The following is a 12,288-nucleotide window of genomic DNA, read 5'->3' on the forward strand; positions in this document are numbered from 1 at the left end:
AGAGATATCCAATTCGACATGCTGTTTGCGACATGGCAATAAATATACCAAATATAGCCACTTTATTAAACTCATTTCCTGTTTTAGATAAAAGGTTGTTTATTTCGGTAGTCATAACTGAAATACAAGCAAGATGTGAGATAACAGCCTCGTTTCAATGTTCAAGGTTTATATAAGTTCATTTCCACAAAGAGTACACTATAAATGCTTTATATGCTTGAAGACATAAGCTACTGTAACTTCATCTCTCATACTGGTAAACAGTGCCATCTATGGGGACTCCCTCAGCAGAGAAATAAAACATCTGTCACATTGTTCCTGTTATCAGCACCTGTACAGACTTCACACACCCCATTGTCCTGACAAAGAAAAACAATGCCTTGGAGGTCACAGAGGGTTATCCAAAAGGTAACACATTTAATAAATACATCAGACAAGACCTGTTGAATGCCCACTTGTCAGTCCTTTTTTTTTTTCCCTTTTCTTTTTGGTACCTTCTTAGGATCATGACATTACATTCTCTTTGTCCACAATCAAATCTGTCAAAAGCTCCTGTGCACTATCTATGAACAGATGCACGCTAAAACACATGAACAACACGAGGAACACAAAACATGACAGGGTGACAAAGGTTCTCTCTATGACACTAAGAATAAGCAATTTACAAAAATATCGCCTGAGTCACCGAGACATACACTCGGTTGGTCATTTCTCCCAAATGTAAACATAGACTGGATGAAAATCCTACTCATCAAGTCGTTTAAGGTCACAGAAAGATTCACAATCAGAATAGCAAAAAGAGATGAGCAGAAGCAAAATAAATAGTTTTGAGTACTGCATGTTAAAGTTTTGATTCCATACTCTCTTTGTTTGACAGAAATGTTGGCCTGTCACGTTACTCCTTAATCAGGTCTTAACAATTAAAGATACATCTCCGGGCAGCCTTTCTCCAGTGAGATCAGTCATCTGTTTCACAGCATATCCTCAGTAGTCGGGCAGGTCAGTGCTGGTAGTGTGGTACGGAGATGTGCTGGTGGTAGCTGCTGTGATGAGGAGGGTAGAGGAGGTCGGGGGTCTGAGGAGCCAGACCCGTGCAAAGAGGTTCGTGGCTGCTCAGCACAGACGACAGGTATTTGGCCTCTTCTGTCAGCTGCTTCACCTCCTTCCTCAGGGCAGCGTTCTCCTTCTCCAGGTTCTCACTCTCCTGGAAACAAAGACACAGAGGTGGGATGTTAGAGCTGAGCTGCCATTGATTAGGAAAATAAAAGCGGTTATATTGTCTTGGCTTTAGTCCAAGCAGGGCAGGATCACATAAAAGGCAAAACTATTGCATAATATTTTTTTTGTCTGTGGAAGTTAAAGAACATGTTTTTGTGCTTTAACTTCTTTTTCCCTTGAGCCTGCCGTCAGGCCGCCCAATATTACTAAGAATAAAATGAATATAGCATTTGTTGTCCTTTGTTTCTGTTAGAGATTTGGCAGACCAGCAGTTGAGAACAGGTTCAATAACACCAGTCTCAGTATTCGTTTGTATTCGCCAATTCACAGCTTTGATTAGGTAGAAGAAAAAGAAATCTGTATTTTTTTCTAACTTTTTATTCTAATCTGTTTTTTTTCTTAGATAAATACATGTCTCTTATCTAAAGAACCTGGTCTTACCCAGTTTGGCCTTACAGTTGTGGAGCTGTTACTGAGTTTGAAGATTTTCTTTGTTGGAGGTTTGAAAAATATTTAAGGTCTTACAAGGCTAACACACACATGGTCAAAGTATGCTTGACATCTGATCATTTTTCAAAGCACAATACAGACAAATTTGAATCTTTGAAACTCAAGTAAAAATGACATTTTCACAAAAATGTGTTAAAGGGAAAACATTTTTAAAGAATGACCCGGGTGCTGTACTGCAAGGCTGGTAAAATCAGTGATTTACTGTGGAGCTCATTTTTTTTTTTGTTATTTAACCCTGGATTAATCATCCAACGGTTTCTCCATTAATCGCGTGTTTCATGTGGCTTGTAATTATTCAGAAAACTAATAGAAGTGACATCACATGTGCTGTAAGGGATCACAAAACCCATTGCCAGTCAGTCTTTATCTTGACTAACTGAATAATCATTTCTCCACTAAGAGAGACATGAACAGAAAGGACTAAAGGAAAGCAGAAGAACCTTAAAAAGATAAGAGAGACAGTAACTGAAATTGTTCAATATTGAAGTGATCTCCTATTCCAAGGGTTAACAAGTGTGGTTACACTTTTTTTTTTGAACTACTGAAAAAAGACTGCCTTTACTTTTTAGGTCATGCATTTATGTTTCCTTTCGACCGAACGGTGAAATCCATGGTTTTCATCATCAGGTCAAATTTTAGTCCACTTATGAAAGAACACTCATTTCTGCTTGCTGGTATTAAGCAAATGTTAGCATGCTAAAATGTTAACAAATGTTAAGTCCAGTTAACATAAACCTTTAAAAAAAAAAAAAAAAAAAGAAAAAAAAAATCGATTTTTTTTTTTTTTTGCTTTGCAAATGAACAAGTTTTTAGCATAAAGATTTTTCTTTTAGCATCTAGCTCAAAGTAAAACTCTGTCTGCCAATGATGTTTTAATTGTAAATTCATGTCAGCCACGAGTTTCCATTCACTTTCATGTGTGTATCAACATGCTGTATCAATAGCTATTGGTCACGCTGAGCACAAGCTGAAGCCCACCCTTGCTGTCATTCGGTGAAAGACCAAGTCCAAAATGCCAGTCTATTCCAGGACCAACCCACTGAGACTGATGAGACACAAAAAACAGGCACGAATATGCTCACTCCAATGGTCAATTTAGAACAAGGCTGGCTATGCTAAAAAAAAAAATCGAATTAAAAAGTGTTGTCTTAGTCATAAGTAGTTAAATATGTAAAAAACAACAAAATAAAAGTGGTATATTGCATTTATTTCAGAGGTCCCTCATGATCAACAAGCCACTAAAAAGGTTTACTGTCTCTTTCTACCCTGAATGAAGATTTTAGTTTCTTGAGAGCATGCTTTGCTATATTGTAAGATAAAGTATAAAAATAATTCCAAAGATTTAAAATAAACAACCTACCTGCAGCTTCCTGCAACAGCACCACAGTGTGAGAAGCTGCCATTCAAACAATATTAGTGCTACATCTTCCAAAACAAGTAGAGCCAAGGTGTCTTTCTTAATAATCATCAACTTCAAGATATCATAACTACAGCAAAGCGTATATCAGTGCCTAATACTTTTTTTTCTCTTTTTGGTTTTTGTGTGGGAAAGATGGAGCTAAAATCTTCCACTGGATTATTGAAAAAGGTCATCATACCAAGACCAAAAGCTGCGAGGCCTTACTGTCACATAACCTTTGGGCAAACCCCTGTACATGCGTCACTTAGCCAAATACAGCCCACTGCTATCAGCTCTTACAAGAAGTGACTGACTTTTTCTTCCCTCCTGCCCACGACGTACAACATTCAAGCTCATTTACACAGAAGAAAATACTACTGAAGAAACAGGAAATAAGCCACGGTGTCACAGTGAGGGAAAATTCACCTTCCTGTTTATCTAGTGAGACGATGAAAGCAAAACCACAGAGCGTGTTCTGTGGTCCCCTGGTGTTCTGTGTGAGTGTGACAGGGTTTTAAGACTTGAAAATATACACCATAATTCACTGGAACGATTCTCATGCTTTCAAACCCGTAACTCAGGATCTAGTATAGCCAACAATGTGGTTCGTTTGAAGGTCATAATCTCTTCTGTTTATCTGATAAAGTTCACAGGAACAGATTCTCTGGAAACAAGGTAGTGACAGAGTATGGTGTGGCAAAAGTCTTCTTTATCGAACTAGGAAGTCAAACATGAGGTGGATCTGTGATTTCAATAGGTAATTGGACACGGGATGGGTAAGAAACACCCAAACCGACTAATCCATCTGAAATGACAGAGATGCCAACCGCCACATGAAATGAGCCACAACATCAAATAAAGCAGAAGATGAACAAATAGAGGAGGCCATACACACACTTTAGTCATCACACCCAGCAGCACTGCAATCTCTGGCGCTGGATTCTGCTGCAAAAAGGGAGTGAATGCCCACACGTGCTAATTTATTCCTTAATCTTCTGCAAACACACAGAGCGGCGTCCAAGTGTGCAGCCCAACAGAAGCCATGACACATCGCCACATGGTCAGGTAGCATTTTGTAAATATAGTACAAACCCATTCCCAGAGGCTTAAAGTGATGCAAGAGCTCTTGGACAGCATTGCAGAGAATAAATGTCCATATGTCATAGAGTTAGAATGGAAATTGATCAATTCGCAGCGACTTCTCATTCGTGCTCTTACACCATTATTCAAAGCTAGCTACTGAGATGACAACTCTTACATATCCTTCTAAGTGAGTGCCATTCTCTTAGTCTACAATGTGCAAGGATACGGTGTGTGCATGCAAGATGAAATCCGGAGGGCTTGTGTTCAGAACAATAGTTCCACTTTTTACTAACTTCTCTCTGGCTGTTGTCTTAAAAGTAAGAGTTGTGGTACTTTTGACATCTAAGTGGGATGTTTATGGCAACAAAAGGTGTCCTCACCAAGTGAAGGCTGTCAGCTTTCTGGGTTTGTCTCATCCTGCTCTTCTGTGCAGCAATTCGGTTCTTCTCCCGCCGCATCACCTTTTTCGCATCGTCTGAGGAGCTCTAGCAAAAAGACGACTAGGTTAAGCTGATGTGACAAAAAACATAAAGTGATATCAAAGGCCACATGGAGTTTTCTGGTACCAGAGAAGGCGAATTCGTAATTCGTAAGAAGCCGGGTGTTTGGAATTACTAGCAACTGCTGGTGGCTCTATGCATCAAAATGGAAGTGTTATGTGTCTTAATGGCAGTTTGACAGAAGACAGGCTTTACCTTGCATCTAATAGGAAGGGCAGGGCCCGGGAGTGGCTGAGTCATCGGTTAGGTGTAACGCACACCCTGTTTCATGTCCTGAATGTTTAACTTCTTGGTATCATAATAACTAATCTGCTTCAAAATGCTGAGTCAGTTGTACATCAAAGAGATAATGCAATTTATCTGACCTAATCTACATTGTCTGTTCAGGCATCGTTGAAATCCCCTCCAACCACCATATCCTCCTAACTAAAGTAACTGTTAACACCTTACATATATGACTTTATTTCCAGAAGATACTGGAGACTTGCTCACGTGAAATTATTCAGTTATCTCTGAGGATGACCAACAGCACATGATGTTTGTTCCTCTCAGCTCTAAAAAATCATTCACACTGTGAGCAATTGCAGAAACAAAGGATTCCCATTACTTTGGCAAGTGATACATTTAGCAATTCACAAAAGCCTACACTTGAAGCGAGTCATGCCTCCAGCCCATGTGTGCGTGTGAAACACTGAGAAACTGTGAAAAGAGCGAACAGAGGCTGGTGATGGGCTCCGCTGCTAACCACAAAGTGTGCATAAAACTAAGCCTCCAGTAAAAGATTCAAGTGGCAGACGTGTTTTGTTTTTTTCTACTCAACACTTCGACATTCCTTCAGTGACCAGAAGAAACAACTAAGCTGGTTACATTCTCGAGAAAATAAACGAACACGCTCTCTTACCTGCCTACTTCCAGGTGATGGAGACTTGTAGCTTGTGTCATTGCTGTCAGAGCCCTGAGCCATAGCAAACCACAGCGACTGAAACCCCGTGTCTTTGTCCACTTCTGCTTTGTGTTTTTGACTGTGTTGAAGTGTGCGTGAGAGAGAAAGTCTTTGTCGCAGAATGTGCGCTGAGAAGAACCTGGCTTGCCACTTAATGAGTAATGAGTCTCTTTCTTCCCTTTTTTCTTTCCCTTTTTGACACTCCTCCTTCTCTTTCACCCTCTCGCCCATGCTCTCTTCCTTTATCTCTCTCTCTCTCTCTCTCTCTCTCTCTCTCTCTCTCTCTCTCTCTTTCTCTCTCTTCCTCACACACACACGCACACACATACACTGTGAGACTAGCTGTCTGCCTGTATCTGGCTGTATCTGATGTGGCTTCTGGTAAGAATCTGGGTAAGTTACATTAGACTGGAAGTCACATGTCTGATGGAAAGTTAAAGCACATAAGGTAATCGTGTACACTCCAGAAAAAGAACACAGTGAGATTTTAAGTCACAATCTTACTAAATACAACGCGACGTTCAACACCCCGCATAATCTTTTGAATGCTACATTTTCTTACGTTTGAAAAAGAACTTTCTTCAGATGCAGCTCCAATGAGATTCAATTTATTTTTAAGACACTTTCTCAGAAAAGACAAACTTCAACTTGAAGCAAAGCTTTATTTTCAACATGTGATAATGCGCGCTGGTGAGAGAGCATATGTTTGTAAAACAGGCATCATAGACATAACCTCTTCCCCTTTTTTTCTTTTTGGCTTAAGATGCTATGTTTTGTCTTAATCCTCAGGAGACAGCACATCCCAAACCTTTACATGGATGACTAGCTTTTGAATATCTACACGTTTCATGGTAATTTCCAGAAGTGCCCCACACTGTCTTGTTTGCGATAAACCAGCTGCATATTGGTGAGGCAATGTCAAGGGTTTTTGCATTTAGAAATGCTCAAGGGGCTCCCCAGAAGCCCCACTCAAATTCCCTTGTTGCCTTTCACGATAAATGACTGCATGTGAAGATGTTGAAGCATGGGGAATCCTTAAGAAAATGTACAATTTGAGGAGGCAAAATAGACTGAATGTACACAGTGCCAGGGGGAAGAACATGCTGGAAATATAAAAAATCTTTGTACTCTAGGACTATGACTTCAGCGCCAAAAAGGAAACTTTTTCACGTTAAGTCCAGTGAGAGTGTGACGAAAGTAAAGCTGGCTGTGCCCTTTATTTGTGGGTCCTTTCTTGTTTGCCCCCATCACGAGAAAGCATTTGGTGGTGCAAGAACAAGATTTTCTAGTGAGAAAAAAGGAAAAAAAAAGAATCAGGACTAAAACAGCTTTGCTTGGCAGAACAGTCCTCCCACACAAAAACATGTTCCACCATCACAGGAATTTTGAAGAGCTTGGGCAAGGGCAGACATTTCTAATACTTGGCATTTAACGCTGTCCAACAGAGTTGAAACTGTAAAAAAAAGAAAAGAAAGGAGAAAAGCTGATTAGTTCAGTTATGCTGTAACCAGGACGGAGCACGATATAGTGTAAATACTGAGCTGGGAGAAAACAAATGCGCATTTTCCAGCTTATTCAGAGAAACCTGAAATACCTTAGCAATACTCATGAACCCACTGAGAGATTTTGCACTTCAAAAATGTTGAGTGTACAGTGTCAAACTGTGCATCTGCTTTGTAACTGTTTTTGTCCTTTTTTTTTTCCTCCAGTCTCCTTTTTATGTCGGTGCGTGAGGGTGGATGGAGGTTTATCGACGGCAGCCAAGTTTAAACTTTACACAGCTGCCCATGTAACATCCATCCTGAGTCGTGTTTCGTAAAAGTGACAGTGGTTTTGACAAACTTTAAGTACAGCTGTAAACAGCGCTCACTCTTCTTTATCAGGCCCCGCTTTCTTGGAAAAACCCTTGTTTGGGCAGCATCTGAGATACCCTTATATGTGGTCTCTCTTCCCTGGAAATGACTGTGGGAGGTTTTTAATGAGCAGTTAATAAGAATCATGCAGATGCTTTTGAGTACAAAAATGAACGTAACTGCGCATATTGTTTGCTGAATTATCACGTCAAAATGGAGAACATTTATGAGTCATTGTTCCAAATGTGTAAAGTCCAGTCGGTAAAAATCTCCCTTCTTTTTTCACTTTGATTGGCCCAGTCTTGATCACGCGTAATTGCAAGCTATAGTGAGGGATGTTACTGACAATAAGTTACATAAACCAGATTGTTTGTTTACGTCTACAACTTATCCTTTAAAAGAATAGCTTGCTAAAAGAAAAAAGCGACTCTTTAGATTTACCTCCATTTACAAATACAAGTAAAGTCGTTCACTGTTATAAAATGGGCACCCTCTGAAATGTTTAAACTTTTGCATGTTGCGTCAGATATGAGGCAACAAATAACATCCCCGACGTCAGTCCTCCAATGTTCGACTTCGTCATAATGTCACAACTACCAGGTAAGGAGAAATTCTTGAAATGGTAACTTCCTCATGCTGGTGTCTGAATGATCGATGTGAATTTGAATTATTACACTTCTGCTTCAGGGAAGGTAAAGAAAAATAATTAGTGGGAACATTTCACATTGGAACAGGTTATGCCACTGTCAGTCAGGCTATTTGGTTCAATCTATTTATTTAGAGTTGTTTAGCTGAATACTTCTCACAAATATGTGTTGCAATAAAGTAGCGACACCTTCAGCAGCAGTGTTGAGCGAGGTTGATGAAGTACAGATGGACGAGACTGCTTGATTTGAGTCCTTTTAGATTAAAGTTCTGTCAATCACAACACAACCTCCTGCATCCTTAAGAGTCCTCGGCAGTAACTAAAGATTCAACTCTTACCTTATTACCTCATATCTCTCCAATAGAACCTTTTCAATCTCTCTGAATAACTTTACTTTCTCGACAGCTCAGCTGACTTGTGACTTGTGGCCAGATTATTCAAGACCATAATCATTTTCACGCTGATGAGCTGTACATGCCAGAAAAACCCACAGACCTCAGCAGCCTTGCTAATCTCACAGCTTGTCTTTCTGACATTGAATCCGAGATGGCTGAAAAATGTTCTTAAATTCAATGATGATATGTCAGAGGTCATTATTCCTATTAGATTCTAACCTCAGTTGTAATGCCCAAACAAACATGTCGTTCAGTCTTGGTTTATTGTCCTACTTAAAACAATCTCGGATATCAGGTCTTTTTTTCATTTTTATTTTTGGACTTTTCGAAAAGTTATGCACACTTTTGTTTATTGTCGCCTTTGAGAAAAGGAGCTGCCATCACTGGCGACCTGTCCAGGTTGTACTCTGTCTCCCACCCGATAGCAGCTGGGACAGACTCAAGCGCCCCACACAACAGTGAATCAGATAAAACGAGTATAGAGAATGGATAGATGGATGGATGGTCATCACTTTATCTTGTAAAGCCCTTTTTAAGTTATTCAAGAAAAGTGCCACACAGATGGTACTTTCAGTAGCAGCAGTTGTCTCAGCTGTCCTCCAATAGGAGGCGCTGTAGGACAAGCAGTACAGCTATACTTTGTGGAGGTTTTCGGTGGGAATAAGAAGATAAAGAAGCTGATGCGTGATGTAAAGACAAAATGTGTGTGTCGTGACAGTAGCTTAAAGATGAGTGTAAAAGAGACTGGGTCCCGCTGTGTTGCTCAGGCTGCACTACAGCGTCTATTCACAGGCGCGATGCCACTACTGAGCGGCACGGGGGCTTTGACCTGCTCCGTTTCCGGCCTGGGTCGGTGCACCCCTCCTTAGACCACCTGGTGGTCCCGGGCTCCCCCAGGAACACCATATCGATACCGAACTTAGTGCGGACGCCCGATCGGCATAGTCCACCGCAGCTCAGAACTCCTGAGCTCAAACGATCCGCCAGCCTCAGCCTCCCGGTAACTTGGATTACAGGCGCGCGCCACAGCACCCGGCGAGAAGCAGAAGTTCATACAGAGGCTTTGACAGTCTGTGAGAAACGTGACGTCAGAGGTGGAAAATAAACAGTCGTAACACTTGTTTGAATGCTTTCACAAATAAACCCTCTAAATTCACTCTAAATGCGCAGCGATGCTATTTTTTTTCTGTACCAATCATACCTCAGTGCATGTTCACACTGAAATAATGTAAAAAGAGGGAGATGAAACTATATCCATTTTGCTTAGATGCCCTGCACACCCACACACCTGTTGACTGACAACCTCTGTTGGGTTATATGTCACCATTCTGAAAGTATACCTGAAACAGAACAGACTGAAACCAGGCAAAGTGGGATAAATGTCAGTCTGACGTCTGATCAGCTGTGGGGGTGTTTGTGTGGCGGGGGGCTTTTCGTTGACCGCAGATCACAAAGAAAGCAGCCAGAATAAAAACACTGCCTGCATGAAAAGTTTGAAAAGTTTTGTTTTCATTTTCTAAGTCTAAAACCCGCTTTTACACGAATGCACGTGTCTCTGGTTATTTTGAGTATCAGATGGCGGTGGGAACAATAACTCAGATCTTTGAGATGTTAACAAAATGAGCTCTCACTGTAAGTTGAGAGCACTGAAATATGTCAAGCGGAGTCCACCACGGCAAAAGTTTTATTTGTCTCTTACAGCAATGTTACCGCTCCAGGTATCCGAGGCAGAGCCAGACTCTCTTGCAAAGACTTGCCAATTTAAAAAAAAAGCTATTCAACAATGTACAACCTGTTACGAGTAAATATATCTCATAGACTGAAACTGCTAGAAGTGTTTATCTATTCCCCCAAATGCTGGTTTGATTGTAGCCTCTCTAGTAGCAAAAATAATCCAATATTAACCCACTGTTTAGAAAGTAAGCTTTCATGAAAACTCAAATATGCTTGTATATGCCATCTCAAATCCTTGTAGCTTTTTTGGAAAATGTAAGTTGCCTCCTGTGGCTTTTCAGAACTCTTTATAAAAACTGAATTAGACTAAACTATCAACACAATCATCTGTAGTTGTGGTTTGTCGCCACTTGGGGCACCAGGAAAATTGAATTAGGTTGATGTAGTGGCAGCTATCCTCCAATAGGAGGTGCTGTAGGACAAGCAGTACAGCTACTTTGTGGAGGTTTTTGGTGGGAATAAGAAGATAAAAAAGCTTATGCGTGATGTAAAGGCATAATATTCGGTGTGTGTCGTGACAGTAGCTTAAAGATGAGCGTAAAAGAGACTGGGTCCCGCTGTATTGCTCAGGCTGCACTACAGCGTCTATTCACAGGCGCGATCCCACTACTGAGCGGCACGGGGGCTTTGACCTGCTCCGTTTCCGGCCTGGGTCGATGCACCCCTCCTTAGACAACCTGGTGGTCCCAGGCTCCCCTAGGAGCACCATATCGATACCGAACTTAGTGCGGACACCCGATCGGCATAGTCCACTGCAGCTCAGAACTCCTGAGCTCAAACGATCCGCCAGCCTCAGCCTCCCGGTAACTTGGATTACAGGCGCGCGCCACCACGCCCGGCGGAGAAAGAAGAGTCACACAAACTATTTAACTGTAACAAATGTGACGTCACCGGGAAGTATAAGCGGCAGCTAGTGGTGAATAATAACACTGCAGGTGATGCAGATTGATTTGGCCCACTGTTACACTCATGGTTTACTTTTTACATTTTTTTAAAATGTTTAATTACATGCTGCAGCCAGAGTTCTGATGAGAACTAACAGGAGAGATCATATTTCTCCAGTTTTAGCTTCTCTTCATTGGCTCCCTGTTCAATTAAATTCAGAATAAAATTCTTCTCACATATAAAGCTCTTTATGACCGAGCTCCATCATATAAAGATCTCATTGTAAGATATGTTCCCAACAGAGCACTTCGCTCCCAAACTGCAGGTTTACTTGTGGATCCCAGAGTTTCTAAAAGTAGAATGGGAGGCAGAGCCTTCAGTTATCAGGCCCCTCTCTTGTGGAACCAGCTGCCAGTAAATGTAAGCAGACACCACCTCTGCCTTTAAGACTAGGCTTAAAACTTTCCTCTTTGATAAAGCTTATAGCTAGGAATGGCTCAGGTGATCCTGAAACATCCCATAGTAAAGCTGCTGTAGGCCTCATCTGTCACACCTTTCCTCACTTAACCCCCCCCCCCACCGTTTAATTTCTCATTTGACATTATGTACATTTGGCATTATTGTGGTCATTAACTTGTGTCCCTGTTCCAACAGATATCCTTTGAATGGTGTTATGCCGTTTGTTGTCCCCTCTTTTCTGTCTTCTCAAACCCCAGCTGGTGGAGGCGGATGGCCACCCTTCCTGGTTCTGGTCCTGATGGAGGTTTCTTCCTGTTAAAAGGGAGTGGTTCCTCTCCACAGTCGCCTCAGGCACGCTCAGGACGGGAGATTGGACTGAAGAGAAGTTTTGTTGCAATCTGTTGGTTTCCTTAGCTAGCAAAGATCTTTGGGTAAACGCCCATCATACAATATTTTCATTGACAAATGGTTCATGACTTGCACCTGATCTCATTCAACCGTAGAGAAAAAAAAAAAAAACTCAGGTAAACAGCCACCAACTATCCTCACTGACTTGGTCTCATCACACGGTTAGAAAAGCAGACCATCGCCTGTCAGCGGTGACTGTTCCAATAAACCAACATCTTAAAGAACAAAGAGGCCAATGATGACATGAAATAGATA

General features: G+C 41.3%; 1 protein-coding gene across 1 annotated transcript; it reads right to left on the reverse strand.

Moving 5' to 3' along the window:
* Positions 1 to 82: 82 nt before the first annotated feature.
* On the reverse strand, positions 83 to 5,901 carry batf (basic leucine zipper transcription factor, ATF-like). Its single transcript, XM_075458996.1, has 3 exons — positions 5,612 to 5,901; positions 4,591 to 4,695; positions 83 to 1,204 (listed from the first exon to the last, which is right to left on the reverse strand). Exons 1-3 carry the CDS (start codon positions 5,882 to 5,884, stop codon positions 1,001 to 1,003), a joined length of 582 nt encoding a protein of 193 aa, XP_075315111.1. The 5' UTR covers positions 5,885 to 5,901; the 3' UTR covers positions 83 to 1,000.
* Between the last annotated feature and the right edge of the window lie 6,387 nt (positions 5,902 to 12,288).

The sequence above is a fragment of the Odontesthes bonariensis genome, chromosome 24, assembly GCF_027942865.1.
Source record: "Odontesthes bonariensis isolate fOdoBon6 chromosome 24, fOdoBon6.hap1, whole genome shotgun sequence".
NCBI lineage: Eukaryota > Metazoa > Chordata > Actinopteri > Atheriniformes > Atherinopsidae > Odontesthes > Odontesthes bonariensis.